This window comes from Neopelma chrysocephalum, unplaced genomic scaffold, assembly GCF_003984885.1.
Source record: "Neopelma chrysocephalum unplaced genomic scaffold, ASM398488v2 Primary Assembly neopelma1_132, whole genome shotgun sequence".
In the NCBI taxonomy this organism is placed as follows: Eukaryota; Metazoa; Chordata; class Aves; order Passeriformes; family Pipridae; genus Neopelma; species Neopelma chrysocephalum.
In genome coordinates this window covers 1,690,479-1,709,302 of record NW_020897794.1, presented here as the reverse complement: position 1 = coordinate 1,709,302, position 18,824 = coordinate 1,690,479, and the positions used below count along the sequence as shown (strand labels likewise).

Genomic DNA, 18,824 nt, shown 5'->3' with positions numbered 1-18,824 from the left:
CCGGTGCTGCCCGGGCCGCGCTCCCCGCGGCGGGAGCGGCCCCGCACGGCCCAAGGTCAGCGCCGCGGCCCCGCGAGGTGCTCGGCGGTGGTTCCCCGGCCCGGCGGGTCGCTCCGCGGGCTCTGCCGGTGCCGCCGCTCGGGGCCCGGCGGGTCCCGGGGCTGTGCGGGGCAGGGGGCGGGGGGTGAGCGGCACTGCCGAGCCGGTCCGTGGTTTATGTGTTTCACCCCCGCGGCTCCCCCGGCCCGGCCCCTCTGTGGCTGCCCTGGGAGGCCGGAGCTGGCTCGGGCGGTGCGTGTTGAAGCGCCCTGTGTTGTCTGCCGCGTGTCTGGTCCGGCGAGCCTCGCCTGTGTTATGGTAATGGCCATAAAAACTGTTATTAGCCAACTTCTAATGCATTGCAGTGACTCCTTTTGTTTGTAAGCCGGCGTGGAACACAGTCAGGAGCAGAGGAATTAAATTATGTTGCTACTGAGGAAGTGATGTTTGGAGAGCCTTGCTTTCCTGGGACAATCCTTGTTGTTTGGCTTGTTTTGTTCTTTTATTTTTCCTCCTTCTTCTTCCTTGAAGCAGGTGAAATCTAAAGTACTCCTGTTCCAGAACTGGGCAACCTGTTCTGTGCTTGGCCACATTCTTTATCATAGTAACCCATAAAGCAGCAATCACAGAACAGACAGGCACCCTCTTCATGGCATTTATCCAGAACAGCAGGAAACGGCACCAAAAGCTGCATCTGACCACGGTCTGTGTAGGAAATAAGTCAGGGGCTGTGGAGTGGCAGAGATGGGGCCTTTCTGTGTCCCCAGGGCTGTGCTGCACCTGCCGAGCGTTATCGGCCCGTGGACTTTGGCTCAGGTGGAAGGGAAGGTGGTTGCTGGGGACGGTGTTGCACTGGTGTAACTCTGCTCTCCTCCCGCTGGCGTTGTGGCTGTGAATGATCTACCAGCGCAGCCCTGGGGGAGCACGTGGGGTGTGGGAGAGCAGCACAGCTCCCGAGGGGCCACGGCCCTTCCCTGGGAGCGCTCGGACCAGAGCTGAGGGAGCAGCTGGGCCGAGCTCGGCCACGGTCACTGTGTGACCCAGCTCAGGTCACTCAGCCTCCTCGTTCTTTAATGGGCTGCTTGTGGAAAGGGTGAAGGACTGTCCAGGCCTCTGCTGAGCTGCCTTGCCTGTCCTCCAGTAATGCCCCTGGAGCTGTGACTCTGGAAAGGGGCAGCATGGCTTCAGTCCATGCCTTTCATTCTCAGCTCCCTGGTTTGCTTGCACGTGCTGCACAGCGTGCTGGAGGAAAGTTAAAAGGGGTGAGAATCGTGTAGAGCTTGAGCTGTGCTTGAGGTGGGATGGAATCCACCTTCTTACTGCAGCTGTCCTGGTCCCACTCACCTGACAGTCCCCCAGCTTCTGCTTCAATGTTTTATTGAGCTCTTGAAGGACTTTTAAGAGCTCCGGTGGGGTTTATGAAGGTCAGTCTCTCACCAGTGTCTTCTACAACAGGCTGTTTGCTCTCAGGCATGAAAAGTGATATTGGGGTGGAGGGTCTGTGTGGATGGCACTGCAGGAACCCAGTTCTTATGTGTGTTAGTGGCTGTTTCTTACTCAGGAGTGCTCTCCTTATTCACACTGGGTTTAGAAACTCATCTAGGAACCATATTCCTTTTTAGAGATCTCTAGACATGCTCTGAGATGCTAACACTGAAAATCATCAGCTGCCTAGAAAGCCTTGGCTTTAACCTGGACATTTCACAATGCCTGAAGTGAGACAGCAGGGATTGCCCTGGCTGCCCAGGGTGGGAGGTGAGGGGACCTGCAGCTCAGACCCACCAGGGTACGTCAGTCCCCAGCTCCTGCAGATTCCCTGTGTGGAGTTAACTGTGACAGGAGTTTGCTGGAGGATTGCAGCCAAAGCTCTCCGAGCCAGCAACAGTTAATTTATGATGTTGAGACTCCTGTGTTCATTTTGAAAACGTTGCAGGCTGGCTGTGGGGGGATTGCAGAGCAAGTGCACTTCTGCAGCAGCAGTTATCTGAAGAGCATAATGCCTTAAAAGCAACATACCCCACTTATCCGTGCTTCTCACCGTTCATGTGCACTTAACTGATGTGAAAAAATGATTTCAGGTATTTCTAGTGTCCAAGGAGACTGTAATAGGATCAAGGCTGATATCCCAGTTGCCCCTAGCAACATCTAGAACTAATAAAAAACATTAAGTACAGCATTAATTACTTATAATTGTTTCATGTTTCAGATCTAATGATTAGCCTTTTTAAAATCCTGATTTCTAACTGCAGTGCTTCTGTGGAGCTCTTAATGCAAATAGCTGGTTAGACTTCATGAAGTGATGATTAACTTCAGGCAGCCATGCTCAGATACTCTGAAAAAGCTATTTTATTCAGCAGGTGTTTAATATTTCCTGGAAATTAAAGCTTTTGCATTTGTTTCTTGTGGGGATTGCTAGAAGGGGACATATTTGCATGTCCCTCGCTGCTTTTTCAAGCTGTTCTGTCTTCAGCTGTTTTACTGTGGGGTTTTTGTTGTCCCCTACATGGATTCTGTTCAGCTTTGCTGTCCCTGCACTTTGTCAGCTGGAAGGTGACTCTGAATTCATGGGCCCTGTACTTTACTGTTAGCAGAGCTGAATATTTCATAGAAGATCACTTAAAATCATTCTTGAGCAAAGGAATCCCTGCTGCAGACCTGCTTGCTTTTGACCTCTGCTGCCACCTGGCACTGCAGATGAGAAACCTGCCATGTGCTGGGGCTGATTTTTGACTCGGGGTATAAATAGCAGCAGTTAGCTCGTGATTTGCATGAGCCTCTGGTATTGGGGGCCTTAGCTTTGCATGGGGGTAACCCTGGCAATTGGGAAGTGTCTGGGATAAGGATTGCAGTGTGTATCCCCCTAAATCTCAGGGCTATGATCCTGTGGTTTCCCCTTCCTTAAAGAGGAGCTTCTTTTTGTTGTGAACTTGGACTTGTATTTGGTTTTCTTGTGGAAATGCAGGGGTAGGAAGAATTCTTTGGTGTTCGTGGGTGCAGGAAAGAAATGAGCACATCCCTTCCCTAAAGTATTTCAAGTTGAATGGAGTGCTTGCTGCCTGGTGGAGAAGGTGGGCTCCCCTCTCTGCAGCTGGAATCCCTTTTTTCCATTCCTTGTGTTTCCTCCAGCTCTGTGTGACTGTAGGAAGGTCATTTGATCTGTGTCTTGGCTTTGCTTTTCAAAAAGGGCTGCCGAAGGTGAGGAGAGGAGGGAGCTTGCAGTGCAGGGGAGGCTGTTCTGTGTGAGAGCTGCCCCTCGTGTGATCCGGGGGGGGCTTGGGGGCACTGCTGGGATCAGAGGGAACGTGTCTCTCTCTGATTAGGTCTGGAGTCACTCCTTGCAGCTCTTGTTCATGCACACAAGTTATCTCCCTGCTGTTCAGTCTGAGTGCCTCCCAGTGCAACCTTTGCAGTTCCTCCCCAGCGCAGACAAACGCAGGGCACCCTCCTCATTGATGTTTGCTGTCCTTCCTCTCTGCAAGGATACAAACTTCTTCTGCAGCTCCTCACCAAGCCCTGGGCACGAGGCTGCCAAGCAAACTCCACTGTGTTTTGCTTTTCTGGCCCAGCTTTGTTTTGGGAAGCTGTTTGCCAAGGTCTCCTTGCTGGGAGCAGGGCACTGCTGCCCCCACGTACCTGGGGACTGTTTGGTCTTGGGGCTGCTCTCTGCTCGCTGTGTCCTGCAGCACTATCAGTGTTGTGATGGAAACCTCACCGTCCTGTCTCCTTGAAAATGCAGGTCTGTTTTTTGTCCCGTGTGCAGAGTAAATTGGAAGCCTTTGGTTAGTTTAGTCTCTGTTTTGTGGAAGTTGATAGAGATGCCAGGCGTTGGACTTGGATGGTTGCTTTGAAGTTTTGATTTATAAGCTGTACCTGGAGTGGCCACTACACTGTGTTGCCCAGAGCAAGGGCAGAAGCAAACACAAAACGCTAAGTATTGAATGTATTTTCCTCTGAAATTCTGGAAAATGATTTGTTATGTTTTCCAATCTGTGTGATGATGCAGAAAGAAGGAAAGATGATGAAATTTTTCCCGAGCCCAGATTTTTTTTCATGTGTTGGTAGGTTCTAAAGGTAATAACAGCTGCTTTGCCTGGACTGTGGGGGTAGGGGTGAAGTGGTGCAGAAACCATTTCTGAAGTTTGCTGAAGTACCTGAGAGACCCTCCTGGGAAAATGGGGAAAAAGCTCTCGTGCCTCCCTCTGCAGTAGAGGATTCACGGGGAGACACTGCCTTGGGTGAGGAAACCATAAATAATGAAACAACTGGAGCAGGAAGGTAATAAGATAGAAAGTGCAGTAAGGAGCTTGATAACCTGATAGGGTTAATGTTAATTACAAACTGTTCATTACTGCAGAGCAGGAGGAGCACTCTTGGCTAACTGTGAGGCAGAGTGTGGTGAGGGCTGCTGGGGGTCAGAGTCTGTGTCTCTGTGAACTTCTTGGTGATTTCCAAAACATCTATTAAAAAAGCTCCACAGGTTGGCCTACACTGTAAACCTCTGCTTCTGAGTGTGTAAATAAATAGGAACTGTTCTGAGTCCTGTGTTGGCCCCAGTGCTGCTGGAGCTGTGCAGGACCAGGGTTTGGCTCCTGAGTTAGGGAAACACACAGAACCATCAGTGAATGTGGCAGCTCCAGCTGTGAGGGGGCAGTGAGCTCTTGCAGGAACATCACTGAGGCTGACTACACTGAAGGCAGTTTTTATCTTGGAGATAAAAGGCAGCCTGGTGGTGGTGGTGTTTCTTGCTCCAGAGCACTTGTTTAGCTCTACATCAACCAGCTTTTTCAGCCTTTTACTTAAGTCACAATTTATGCTTTTGCAAATAGGAGACTGCTGGTTCTTAAACGTTTTAAGGTTGTGGAGTGGCTTCATTAGTGGCTTTTCATTTGCAGAGCAGCCTGTTTCTTGAGCTCCTAGCCCATGTTCACTGGCCTGTGAAAAGGTGGTGTTGCTTAAGGGGTATCTCTTGCTGTTCTAGTCTTTCAGTGCTGGTGTTTGAAGCAGAAATTGCTGCAGAACACTTACCTTTAATTAGTTAAGTATACAGAGACTTCCCTGTTGGCTTCCTTTTAAAATAGGTGTCACTTAGTTTGAGATCTTGGAGGTCTGGCTCCTGCCTGTCTCTGGGTGTTTGTAGCTCCTGAGTCATGTTGTGTGAGCTCCTGGCTCTGGGTGATGTTTGGTTTGGTGGTGTTACACCAGGCTGGGCAGGAGAGAGGTGGAAAGGCTGTAAAGCCTGGTGGCCAAGGGACACCCTGATCTGCCAGGGCTGGCAGCCTGCTGTGGCTTCACAGCTCCCTCCTGTAAGGTGAGCCCTGGGGATGCTGCCCTGCGTGGAAAAGGCCCCTGTGCTCTCCAGCAGGACCTGCCAGAAGGTCCCTCCGTTGTGCAAATTCTGCCTCCTTCCTCTTGTATGAAACCCAGAGGAGCTTCAGTTAGATAAGGCAGTGCCACATGCCAGTTCAACTTTCGATGAGAATGTGCCTCCTGCCAGGGGAGGTTATGTAAGGCTTTACGTCTGTGTCTGTGCAGGAGCTTTTCTTATTTTAATCTTAACGGTAGGGCCTCCGGTTCTTTAGGTTTTTGTCAACTCCCGTTCTTATGCCTCCTATAAGGCAGAGCATGTGCTACTGGTTATTTTTAGCATGGAAAATTTTAAAAGCCCACGTGGTCCCATTTGGTTTGAACCGTGCCAGCCCGTCCAGTTCTCTTTCACCCAGATAGTATTTATTTCCCGAGTGCTGCATCGCTAACTATAGGGTTTGCTGGGAGGTGTCCTGGCCTTGCTGTTGAAGCTGCATTTCCAATTTAGCTGCCTGCTCCTTTGCTCTGTGATCCTTCAGGACGGGCTTTAATTCCAGTCTTGATCTCCACTGCTTTCAGGGTTTGGAAGCGTAGCCTCTCAAGTGCTGGGGCGGAGGGAAGCGGAGGAGCCGGGACCGGCAGCGCTGAGGGGTCTCTGCAGAGAATGGGGGCTCAGTCACTTGGGAGTCATCCTGGCCTCTCTCTTGGTAGAGACTCGAAGCAGCTCGCCCTCAGAACAGACCTCCTTGGGCGTGGAAAGCCCTGAAATTCTGGAGCGAGTGCTCGCTGAACTCCTCTCGGACCCTGAGAATGAATTATCTGACTTCCCTGGGAACCTCGTGCTGCGAACATTTCTAACCTTATAAGGCTGCGTGTGCTGAAGGGCTCTGTGTCCTGGCCAGGAAACAAGGTGGCTTAGAACTGCTCTAATGTGAACAAGTAGAGTACATTGACTGTCCTTGGCTTTTTTTCTAAGGTAGGTAATGTGTGCATTCTTTCTTGTCCTCATCTCCCCGCTCTTTACCAGGAGTTTTCCATAAATCAAGTCAGGACACAGGTTTGGAGAGCTGACTGACCCCTGCTCTCTCCTTGGTGCCTTAATCCCATCCTGACCCGCTGTGGGGATTATTTAGCAGGTTGAAGTCTCATGTGCTGGCTGCAGCTCTCCAGCCGTGCCATGATCCAAGGTGTGACATTTAGGCCGGATTCCTGGCGTGCCAGAGGGAGGTGGAAGTGGCTGGTGGTGGGGTGAGTGCATACGGTGTGTGAGCTCCACTATTTTTGGTGCAGGACTGATGGGGCCGTGCTTGTTGGGAATCGTACTGGGGATCCAGTGCTTCCTGCTGATTCTGCCTCCTGCAAAGCTGCTCATCTCCTGTCCAAAGCCTCTGGAGCTGCTGTGCTTCCCAGCTGGCTCCTCCTCCCCAGAGAGTGCAGGGCCTGCTGGGCCAGGCTCCCTCCCACTTGGCAGTGCTCGAGGGCATGTGATTTGACAAGTTGCCATTTTCTGTTCTGCTGCTGGCAGGAAAATCCCAGCCTTTCTTCCCCCCATGTGTTCCAATGATCTCGTTTCCCCTGCAGTCCTGAACTGGCTGTCAGCAGAGAGATGGCTCGGTCGCTCCTGAATGAGTTGGGAAGTGGCTGTGGGCTCTGGGAGCTCTCCTGGGGAGCAGGAGAAGCCGTGTCCCAGCCAGAGGGCTGGGCAGGTTCAGTCAGCCATCCTCAGGCATCGTGACCAGCATGGCAAGAGCCAGCTACTGGAGTCTTCTGGCACGTCTGTGCAAGGAGATGTTTGTTGGTGTCAGCTGTTCCCCAGCCAACCCAGCACTCCGGGATGTCTGCTGGCACCTCACACAGAGCCACTGCCTTTCATCCTGCTCTAGCTGATGGGAGGATGTGGAATTCTCGTTTAACACCATCACTGATAGTGATGCAGCTCTGGCTAAAATAGTAGATTAAAAACATGGAATTAAATGAGCGTCGCGAGCAGCCGTCAGCTAATGCAGCAGTTATCCAAATATCCCCACTTATCCAAATATCACAGAGGAGTGAAGATCTTTATCCTAAATGATAATGTTCAAAATGACTCCTAGAACTGTTTTGTCTGCCAGACTTTGGGACAGACCTGTCCCTCTGTGGGGCATCCTGTGAGTGTCTCCCTGTGCTGCAGAGCTGTGTGGGACTATTGTTTGAACAGTTGGTGCAACTTAGTAGGGAATCAGATAATAATAGGGCTGTCTGTTTAATCGGGAATGCTTGCTGGGAATGGACTTATGTGAGCTACTTTAATTTGGGTTTGTGGTGTGCCTGTGAGACAGCTTGTAGGGTAGTTCTGCATTAATTACAACAAGTTCAGTGCACAGCAGATGAGCCCTTGTGGTGGCTCACAATGTGCCATTGTGCTGGGCAGCATGAATGGGGACCTTTTGTCTCAGGGATGCACAGGCTTCACCCTTTCCACTTGCAAAACCCAAACATCCACGCTCTTACATAGGTTTGCTGGGTTTTTAATTACAAATCCCAGATGTTACCATTAACAGAAGGCTTGCCCTGAGCAGTGAGCTGCTCCCTGGCTGCACACAGCTGGCTGGGAACAACTGGGATTTAGTTACTTCTTAGTTATCCAGTTTCTTTAATCACACACGAATGTCTGATGAACACACTTGAGTTTCCTGTGTAGAACAACGTAAATGCTTCATTTGTGATGTACTGGGATATTACTGAACTCCTTAAATCATGTCTGCAGCAGACCTTTAATTTGGGGTTGAACAAGCAAGTTTCTGGTCCCTCACTCGTGTGCCTCAGTGTCCGGGCTCTGCAGGAAGCAGAGTGGAAGCAAGGCAGGGTCTGAGGTAGCGTGGATGAAGCTGTGATTGCTCCTGTGGGATGGAGGTGGGAAATCCGGAGTGAATGTTAAATTATCTGAGCTCTGACGCTCGGTTAGAGCCCGAGGGAGGCAGAGTTTTGTCCCTCAGCTGGAATGTAATCAGCTCCTGGTGAAGATCGTGGCCCGAAGGAGCGCTGGGAGCTGGGTTGGGACACTTGCTCTGATAACACAAGGGGTTTTTACAGTTGAGCCAGACTAAGCATTGGGCCAACTGCCTTGATTGTCCTCTCTTTTCATAGAAGTATCATGCTTCTAAAGAGGAACCAGATAATGCTCTTTTCCAGTGTGTGGTTCCCATTTCTAGGACTTTGCTATCTCCTGAAAACAATCTTTATTTTTGTTGCTCACTGGCAGGAGTCTCGAGGGCTGTTTGGCTTCAAGTCTGTCTGTATAAGCATCCTCCAACACGTGGTGTTTTGCTTTAATTCCTGTGCAGTGAAAATATAAACTCCAAGTGCTTTGCAGCAAGGCTGTTTGGGATGTGGTAACTGTTAAGCTTTGCATTCCAGCTGCAGACTTTCCTTAAGGAAAAGGAAAGGTCTGGTAGCCCTGTCTCATGTGACCCAGGTGAGGCTTGGAAGTGGAGGAGCAGGACTGGGTCAGAAGTCTCCATGGTGTTCAGGTGGGAAAGGAGTTGCAGAGTTTCTAGAGGAAAAGGGACAGCTGTGGGATGTGGGGAGTCAGGGCAGTGAGTTTGGAGAACAAACTTTGGAGCTGGGTTCCTAAGGTTTTAGAGGAGTGTGTGTTGTCAGACCCTGGAACTCTGGGGAATGGGATGGTGCCTTCCAAGGGGAGAGCTGGGCAGCCCTGCCATGTGTCAGGCCTGTGTCATGGAATGCTGTGGTGCAGCTGGGCTGTGAGCCCAGCCCAGGGCTGGAGAAACCTGCTGTGCTGGGGGCAGGACTGACCTGCAGGGGAGAGGCAGGAGAAACGAGGGGAAATTAAGTGCAAAGGTGAGGTGAGGTGAAATCATGGAGTGTAATGGTGAGAAATGTCCAGATATCCCTAGTCTTGGGTCAGGATCGTGGTCTGCTGCCAGAGCAGAGACGGGAATTTTGAGAGTGGCTGGAAAACGAACCCGTTCATGCCAATGGCAACATCCCCAAGGCACTTGGGAGACTTCAGCCTTCCCGTTACCTTCCCTGTGACTATTTTAACACACTTCCTTTCTCCTTCTAGGTGTAGCTGCTGAGGCTCTGTAAGATGGCTTTGCGCTTCCGCAATTTCGTCCCGTACGCCATTCCCGGGGTGCTGGCACTTCTCGGCTGCTGGTGGATATATTCCTGGAGGAAGAAGTACGCCAGCTACCGCGACAAGCAAGCGATAGCCATCGGCAGGGAGAAGAAGGAAGAAGTATCAGAGAGTGGTTCAGCCCCCAAACCAGAAGCGTGTGTTCCTCGCAGGCGGCCTCACCCGTCGCCGGAGGAATGCCCAGAGAACAGACCCCCGACCCCCCTGCTGACCCCCCTGCTGACCCCCCTGCTGCCCGCGGGCCCGACGACGCCCTCTCCTCTGGGCCAGGCTCACGAGAGGCCGGATCTCTCACAGGACCTGTCGGGAACGACAGTTCAGCCCAGCAGCACCCACGAGGACGACAGTGAAAAACTAGAAACGACGGGATCCCGAGGGGAAAGCGGAGCCCCCGCTCGTGCTCCCCTCCCTCGGGTCCCGGAGAGCGCGGAGCTGAGCCAGGCACGGGGGTCAAGCCCCGGTGCAGGCCGGGATCAGCAGCCATCAGCATCCCTGGCACAAGAGTCTTTGGGAGCCAAGGTGGAGATCAGCAATGCAGAGCAGTCAGATGAGTCTGCGTTTAAGCCCCCTGAGGAAAAGCAGATGCCAGAAGTTGGGCAGTCGGGTGCTGGCTCTGTGACAGCCCGTTGCTTGGGGTTGGAGAAAGAAACCAATGTCCCACAAGCCTCTGTCAGTAAGGAAGCTGAAGTTGTCTCAAGTCACGAGGATTCTGCGGTGAAGATGTTACCAGGGAGTTTGGAGCCTGCCTGTTTGAAGCAGTCCAGGGCCGAGGAGATGCCCAGTGTGCCCGTGTGTCGGGAGGACATGCGGCCAAAAGGAGACGAGTTGGAAAGGGAGAAGATTGGAGGAGTGAGTTTGGACAAGGAAGTTGAGAAAATTGAGCAAGTAGCAATACAGTTCATTTCCAAGGTCATTTTGGCAGCCACTGAGGAAGTGCTGTCGGGTTCTGCGGGCGAGGCGTCCCCTCGGACGTGCCAGGGCAGTGCTGGCCGGGCTGAGGCAGCTCTGGGGGCAGGGAGTGGTGCTCTGGGGGAGGGAGCTGCAGCCGGGGCCGACAGGACCCCCCTGCCCACACCCCCACGGGCAGAGGAGCAGGGCCAGGGTGCCACAGGCTGTCCTGCACACGGCTGTGCAGCCAGCCCTGGCCAGGGAGACACAGGAGACTGTGGGGTGAAGAGCCGTGAGGGCAGGGAGTCCCAGGGAGTTGATCGGACTCGTGTGGAGAACCACAGAGGGCCAGTGAAAAAGTCACCTTTGGTCCTGGAGGACTCCGGGTACAGCACACACACATCCGAAGGTGGGACGAGCGCAGAGGACCCGCTGCAGAACACGGTGCTGTCTGTCACGTCAGAACAGCAGTCGGACTCACTGAGCACTTCTGCAGCCCAAGACACGTCTGCTGAGCAGAGCTTGGTGCCAGGGGAGAGCCCTCCTGCTCTGGGGCTGCCTGGAGACAGCTCAGTGCCATACAGCAACGGGATCCTGAAGGAGGATGGGCCAGACTCGAGCCAGGAGTGCAGTAGTGCAGCAGGGATGGATGGAGATCACTCAGAAGGTAAGGGGTTTGAAAATCCTCCTACAAAACACATGTGAACAAGCATTTTATGTACTGTAACCCCTCTGCTTTGGAGCACCTTCAGATAAATCCTCTTCATGTTTAACTTAGGCCATAGATGAATGCTGAGCCCTCATGTGCAGGTGTTTGTTCTCCTGATTCCCATGTCTGCAGGGTCCAGTGTTAGCTGGGTGATCTTCAGGGCACTCTGCAGGGGGGTGAGTAGGCTGGGCCCCTCTCAGCACAACATTTACTGTCTGAGGCTGAGCCTGTGCTGGAGCAGCCCAGTGAAATGTGTGTGGATGTGGGCCAGGCTGGGAGCACCTTGCTGCTGTGAGACCTGCTCAAACAAATGGTTCTACCTCAGCTCAGGTGGCCTCTGGTAAGGCCTGGGTGCTCACCTGTGTCTATGGGCTGCTGCTGCTGGCAGGAAGCTGTGAGGCAGGTTCTGAGGTGCTGCTGGATGAACCAGGGCAGAGCTCTGATGAATTGTGATAAAATCATCTGGCTGCAGAGCGATTACCCTGAAGCCTTTTTGCTCAGAAGGGTAGGTGCATGCCAAGAAATCCCAACAGGGGGCAATGTTCATGGAGTTCTCCCATCTGTCTGCGTGGCTTTTGCCTTGTAGACCCTGGATGGTGTGTGCCTGGCAGAGTGCTTGCAAAGCTGTCTGAGCAAACGTTAACCTGTGTGACCTTGGGGATGGATGTTAAAATCCTTTGTAGAACCCTGTGGTGCCAACAGCCCTTAATGACAGGGGATGTTTCTGGTAATTGCTACAAAGCAGTTGGAATGCTGCTCGTTTCAAGGCGTGGGGATTGAGTTTGCCAACAATTAAAGGTTGAACCCACAGAACGTTTTCACTAGTGAGGGTTACTCCAGGAGGAGAATGGTGCTGCCTGGTTGTGAAATGCAGGTGTGACAGGAAGGTCCTAGAGTGAGTTGTGGAGCCTGGTGATGGCAGGGGCTGAAAGCTCTGCCCTGAGACACTGAAGGGTGGGGAGAGGGGATAGAGCAGGTAAAACTGATAAGGTGACAGTGTTGGATAACAGGTCATCCAGCTGACCTTCACACAGGGCTGTGAGACTGAAATCCTCCCCCTTGCCCAGGATGTCAATGGCCAACAACTGCACCCCTTGCCTTTCTTAGCCTTGCTGCTGTGTTACCCTTTAAGATGTGGCAAATGTGAAGCAGCTGCTGGGTTTATTTTTCTCTTTGGTCTCTGACTGGATGGTCTGAATACTTGCAAACAGGTGAGGATCTTCATGCTTCTGCTTGTTTAATCTGGAGGAAGGACCAAGCTCGTGTGACACTTGACTGTATCTGGGATCTGACCAGGAGGAGGCTGTTTGAGTTTGACCCTTTCCCAGCTAGAAGTGTTCCTGCTATTGGCTGGTGGTTTAGGAACAAAATAGTTCAGCTCTTGCACCTTGTTTCTTCAAGCATATGAGGAATTTGGGCCCCCTGGCAGTGGGCACTCCTGGCACTGGGGTCAGTGTGCAGCCCCTGCCCTGGGGGTGGCAGTGGCTGTCTGAGTGCTGACACGTGTCCCTGCCTTGCAGGTTCGGATGCCAACAGCGTGGATTTCGTGGACAGTGGCTGTGCCATGAGGAAGACAGTGGCTCGCCAGAACGCCAAGCTGGAAGGAGGATCCAGCAAGCCCGACTTCGTTATCTGGGAGATCGAGGTCCCAAAGGTAACCTCGTGCATCCTGCCCTGCCCTGCCCTGCCCTGCCACCTCCTGCTGCTCCCTCTCTGGCACTGGCTTGGTGCCATCCCAAGGAGATCAGCAACAAGTGCAGGAGGACTGAAGCATTTGGCTCCCTTTGGGAGTGAAGAGCCAGCACACAACTGTAAAGGTGCAGCATTCCAGGGCTATCCCCAGGGGAATGGTGGTGGTTGGACTCGTTATTTCCCATCATCTTCCACCCAGTCCATGAGTCCGTGCTCTGAAAGCATTCAGGAGGCTTGGAGGGTACACAGGTGTTAAAAGTAGGGGATCTGTCCAGGTGAGCTGTGCTTATTGGTCTGTGCCTACCTGGATTCAGACCAGCTGAACTCTGCACTGGTCCAGCACTGCCTTTATATTTATCCTGCCTGGGCTGCAGGAATTGGGAACGTGGTGATACAAGCCAGAGAGAACAGTGATGTTTGATCTACATTTCTCTTCCTGACTGTTGCTTTCTCGTCCCTTTCCCAAAGGAATTAGTTGGCCGTTTGATTGGCAAACAAGGGAGATTTATGAGCTACTTGAGGCAAATGTCTGGTGCCAAAATTTACGTCTCCACACTACCTTACTTCCGTGACTCCCAAGTCTGTCACATCGAAGGTGAGTGCAGTGTGTGTAGCTTGGGGGCTCTGATTAAATGGGTAAGGAATTTGAGTGGGTTTAGTGGCTTTGTGAGCCTAGTGCTTTGCAAAACTTCTCTGCTCAGTGCTGTTGCAGCAGGAGTATGTGCCAGGTCACCTGTGCTGTGCCACACGAACCCTCAATCCTAGAGCTGGGAATGCATTTCAGCATCTTTGGCTGCTGCAGTTTAACTGACCCCTCTTGCAGGATCCCTTCAGGCTTGCAGGAGGAGCTCTGGGATGGGCATCAGCAAATGCAGCCTGCACTGGGAAGGTGTTAGATTACTTGTGCCTGAAAAATATCTGCCAGTGAATTGGATTTATACTGGAGCCTAAAGCTGTTGGAACTGAGACCTGGCAGTCCGAGCAGCACATGCTGGTCTGGGACCAGGTTACACGACCAGTCTGTTAAAATTTACACTGTTGCTGTAGCACAAGAGGCTCCTGGTGGTTGCGTTTTTTCATGTGACGGGGCTGGGGGTGTCCTCAGCATGTCCTTGCTACAGACTTTTGTGTGGGATTTTCTCCTTCCAGGGACCTCCCAGCAAGTAGAAAAAGCCCTGAGCCTGATTGGCAAGAAGTTCAAAGAGCTGTGTCTCACCAACATCTACACCCTCCCTCCGCCCATGCCGGTGCCGCTCCATTCCCTCCTGGTCTCTGCCTGGGTGAGTCCCGGGGTGCTGGCTGTGCTCTGGCTGCAACCTGGCTTCCCATCAACGCTCCTGACAATTCCTCTCCTCCCCCTGGCAGCTGTTCCTCCCCGATGGGGTCACTGTGGAGGTGGTGGTGGCACACCAGGTCGATGCAGGGCACATGTTCCTGCAGCAGCACACGCATCCCACCTTCCACGTCCTGCGGAGCCTCGACCAGCAGATGTTTGCCTGCTATTCCCAGCCCGAAATTCCAACCCTGCCCACTCCGGTGGAAGGCAAGTAATGGATGCTCACAAGTTGTTCAGTTGAGAAACTTGGAGGGTCGTGCCAAAGCCTGTTGTCCCTGAATTAGTCATGGGAAGTTTCCCAGTGGATGAGAATGTGGTAGTTCACTTGTCATCTCATCTTTAAGCTGTTGCCAGAGTACAGATGTTGCTCTGCTCTCCCCTACCCTGCTCATCCCTGGAGTACCTCCCGAGCCACTTGGCTGCATGTTGAAATTCAGAGTGAGATCAAACCTGTCTCAGGTTATTTCCAGTCAACCTGGCACCTGGGTATTTCTGCTGACAAAGTGTGGAACTACTCCCAGACCTTCAGAGTGTCCATGTCTGTCACCACGTCTGCACGTGGAAGCATCACATGGAAAGGGGTTATTTATTCCTTTGTGGAGACAGACCTTGCTCTTAGTGTCCACAGACTGGAAGGGAAGTGGGTCCCTGGGCAGAGCAGCTTGGTAGTGGCAAAAGAGACCTGACATAAAATCCCCCAGTCCCGTGTCCCAGCTGCAGGGCTGGTCGGGGGGGGTGGGTGGTGTGGGAGGAAGGTGGGAGCAGCCCAAGAAATGTTGTTGGTTCTCTGTGGATAACTGTGCAGCACTGCTCGTGCCTGAAGTGCTGGTTTCTGGAAATCCCCTCATCCTGAGCCTTTTTTCTCTGGGGTTTTGCAGTTGGTATCATCTGTGCAGCTCCAGGCCTGGATGGGGCCTGGCTCCGGGCTCAAGTCATCAACTACTTTGAAGAGACAGATGAAGTGGAGCTCAAATACGTGGACTACGGAGGATATGACAAAGTGAAGGTCGACACACTCAGGCAAATCAGGTCTGTAGCTCCTCTCCCACGGCCTGAGGCCGCATCTGGCTCAAGTCCTCACCACAGGCATCTGTATGGTTTGAATTCTTGTAGGTTATTCCACAGCTGAACTGGGAAATGGTGGAAGGGTTTATCTCAGCAGTGGGTGTGGGTTACTGGGAGCACAGCAAGCTCCTGTAAGACTTTTTGAGAGGGAGGGAGAGAAAATGGCAACTTCTGCCACTTCAGTATAGAAGTTGAGTAAAAGGAGGCCCTGGAGTGTAGCTGAGTGATGAGTTAGGAATAAGCTCCCAGTTCTCAGTGCCCCACCCCGTTGGCTGGGAGAGCTGTGTTGGATCAGAGTTTTCTTACACAAGCCCATTAAATACTTGATTGTGCCCCAGAGGTGGGAGACAATCAGCACAGCCTCCGTGGTGGACGTGGGTTTTGCTTGGAGCCTGATCCAACTTGGCATGTTAATGAAACAATTTATTGCTGCTCTGAGATTGCTGGGAGAACAGTCTGATTTTTTTTTTCTTTTTATTTGACTGTCGTTAATTTAAAACTGAATTCCTGTCAGAGCAATTGATTAATCAATGTCACCTCAAAGAATGCAGAAGTAACTTAAAGCCATGTTCTTACTGATTGATCCTTTTTTCTTTAAGGTCTGATTTTTTAACACTACCTTTCCAAGGAGCAGAAGTTTTACTAGACAATGTGGTGCCACTTTCAGGTAACGGAGCTCTCGATGTGCCACTGGCACTTCTCCTGCAGGTTTCCATGGATGCCAGCTGTGTCCAAGCCATGATTTTGTCAAAACCTTCCCCCTCCTATTGCCAGTGCAATTGGATGTGACAAGAGGAAGGATTGGAAAAATTGTATGGTGTTCTTCTAAGTGTGCTGGCATGGCATAACCTGTCAGAGTGCAGGGGGAAGATGATAAATGTCCAGGCTTTTTCCTGCTTGGAGGGGAGAATGAATTACTGTGGTGAGCAGGAAGTTGGCAGGACTGGCAGGGTGTAGGTGCAGTAGCTGTAACTGCTCTGAATCTTCTGTCACAGAGTCACTCTAAATGCAAACTTAGTTTTTAATCTGCAGACAAATACCTGACATTTTCCTCCTGAAATGACTGATTTGTATAGTTCTGTGCTCAAAAGCCAAGCCTGCAGGCACTGGGAGAATGTCAGCCACTGCCTAGGAACATTTTGATTTGCCTTTTTTTTTTTCTTTTCTACTGATATTAGAGGTGGGTGCTGTATTGGTGTTGGAGAACTGCCCTTCTGGGAGGAAAGGGGTGGCTGTGGGAGTGGGGTCAGGCCAGGTTTCCCCATGGGGTCTGTGGCTGGCAGGATGCCAGGAGGATGCCATCAAACACTTGGGAGTTCCCAGTGCAGGGTCTGTCAAGTCCTGAGGGACCCGAGCTTAGTTTATTGAGGTTCAAAACATTAATTGCAGCTCAAGGGTGCTGCAGAAATGTGCTTTGCTGTCTTTGAAGCCTCCTAATTCATCAGCCACTTCTGCTCACACCGTCCCAGCTGGTGGCTGCAGGAAGCTCCTCATCCTTTCCCTGCAGCACCAAAGGCTTCAGCCAGGGGTGGGGGTTCTCAGGGGCCAGAGGAGATTGGCTCAGCAGTCCCTGCTGGCCTTTAAAGCCTGTGGAAGGTCTCATCTGTCCTCTCCTCTCCCCACAGATGAGGATCACTTCTCCTCGGAAGCCGACGCCGCTGTCAGTGAGATGACCAGAGGTGCCGTCCTCGTGGCACAGGTAGGTACAGGAGGTGTCTGGGCCAGCCTTGTTGCTGGTGGGGCTGCTGCTGGTGTCCTCTCTGCCCCTGGAATGCTCTCTGTGTTGTAATTAAACCCAAATCCAGGCCCCATCAGCCTGGCTGCTGGGCAAGGCTCCTGGGAAAGCCTGGGGCTGAAAACTCCCTGCTCAGGACAGGGTGCTGAGGTGCCTCTGGCAGTGGCTGTGGGTGTCCATGTGAGTGAATCAGGACCAGAATTGCTGCACACTTAATGTTTTTCTGTTTCCAGGTCACAAATTACGACAGTGTCACGGGGCTGCCCCTGATCCAGCTGTGGAACCTGATGGGGGATGAGGTGGGTGTACTGACAGAGCTGTTGAAAACTCCCTAATCAGGGATAACAAGTTAATCACTATGAACTTGCTGATGTTTCTTGCGGTGGTTTGTTCACTTATCTACTCTTTTTTGTTGTTTTTTTTTTTCCCCTCCTTTTAGGTGGTGTCAATAAACAGGACTCTGGTGGAAAGAGGGTTTGCTCGGTGGCTTGACTACTAAACGACGTCCCAGATGCCTTGACAACTCTTTCTGCCGAGAAAAACAAAAGACAAAAAATCTTGTTTTGCACTGTTACAATTTGGTTTGGCAACTTCCCCCCCGAGAAGACCCGTTTACACCTGCCCTGCCCGTGGAGTTTTGTGGTCCATTGAAACATGTTTTACTCAACTGTTACCATTTCAGTAGAACAGATACCTCATCTCCTGACAGGGGGTGTCCAAAGCCATAATGACAGATACTGTAGCTTTAAAGCAAAAAGTCCTCCCTGGCCTCTGCTCAAAAGTTGAATGGAAAAAGAAACCCTCCCAAACCTTGGGGTTGGCTCGGGGCAAAGGCCCCTGAGTCAGTCCCCGTGGTTGGGCTCCAGCTCGGTCGTGCCCCGCGAACTCGGTGTCTCCTTTTTCCTAAAAGTTACATTGGTTGTCCTTTTTTTTTTTTTTTTTAACGGGCTCTGCCTCTGTAATTAATGGTTGTGATTAAGGAATTTAATGTTCAGTTATGGATTTTTCTCCATCGTGCCACCAGCCTGCACAAACAGCATCCATCTCGTGTCTTCCTGGGAGGTGGGTGAGTCGCTGCCCTTCCCTGGCACGTGTCCCACTGTAATCATGGATTTTAGGCTTGACCTGCCCTCCCTGCAGGGGCTTGGAGTGCAGGATGTGTTACCACTACAGTTTTTTTTTTGCTCTGAAACGTCACGTATTTAAAAGAAAAGAAGTGCTTGCCAAGCCCAATTGTAGTTTATATTTTTCTAGCTGTGCAAGTCTGTAAATATATATAAAAAAAAATCATTGTAATATTTTGTACAAGAAAAAAAAAAACACTGGAAACAAAGGGAACTTTACAGAAACTTTTTCACACCAAAATGTCCTATATAGGTAGAACTGGTTTGGAGTGCATTAGGGTAGCCAAATAATTTGGAGCATCCAAATGTTGGGAGTGTTTCAGCTCTGCTGTATCAGGATTAGTGTCCCCCCCTAGGTTGCTGTCTGGTTGGAATTGTGATCGCTGCATCCTTTGCTATGTTGCTGTACAGATCTGTTTAAAAAAAAAAAAAAGTAATAACTTTGGCATTACCCTTGCAGTGGTGTTCTCTCTCAATTTTTTTTTTGTTGCTCCTTTTTAGATTTCTATTATATATTTAAAATTTTGCTCAAGTAATTTAAGCTGACTTAATGCTCTTAAAGACATGCCCTCTAATGTGTATCATTTTAGATATGGATTGAGCTGGGATTTATTGCTGGTAGAGAAGATTCTTGCCAGAAAAATGTTGGTGTAGTCAGGCCTCAGAAGTTGTTTCAGGTGAGTCAAGGCTGTGCTGACATCCTGTGAGTTAACATGCCGCACATTTGGACAGTTGCCCACACAAGCCTTTGGTCCAATCCCCCCTGATATGGAAGGGTTATCTCCTTTCTTGGA

At 51.3% G+C, this 18,824-nt stretch overlaps 1 protein-coding gene across 1 annotated transcript; it reads left to right on the top strand.

Moving 5' to 3' along the window:
* The first annotated feature begins 5,784 nt into the window (after window positions 1–5,784).
* AKAP1 (A-kinase anchoring protein 1) lies at window positions 5,785–18,512 on the top strand. The gene is made up of 11 exons (XM_027698749.1): window positions 5,785–6,319; window positions 9,410–11,036; window positions 12,599–12,732; window positions 13,239–13,365; window positions 13,920–14,050; window positions 14,136–14,313; window positions 14,985–15,135; window positions 15,771–15,838; window positions 16,797–16,870; window positions 17,140–17,205; window positions 17,346–18,512. Exons 2-11 carry the CDS (start codon window positions 9,434–9,436, stop codon window positions 17,403–17,405), a joined length of 2,592 nt encoding a protein of 863 aa, XP_027554550.1. The 5' UTR covers window positions 5,785–6,319; window positions 9,410–9,433; the 3' UTR covers window positions 17,406–18,512.
* Window positions 18,513–18,824: the final 312 nt, after the last annotated feature.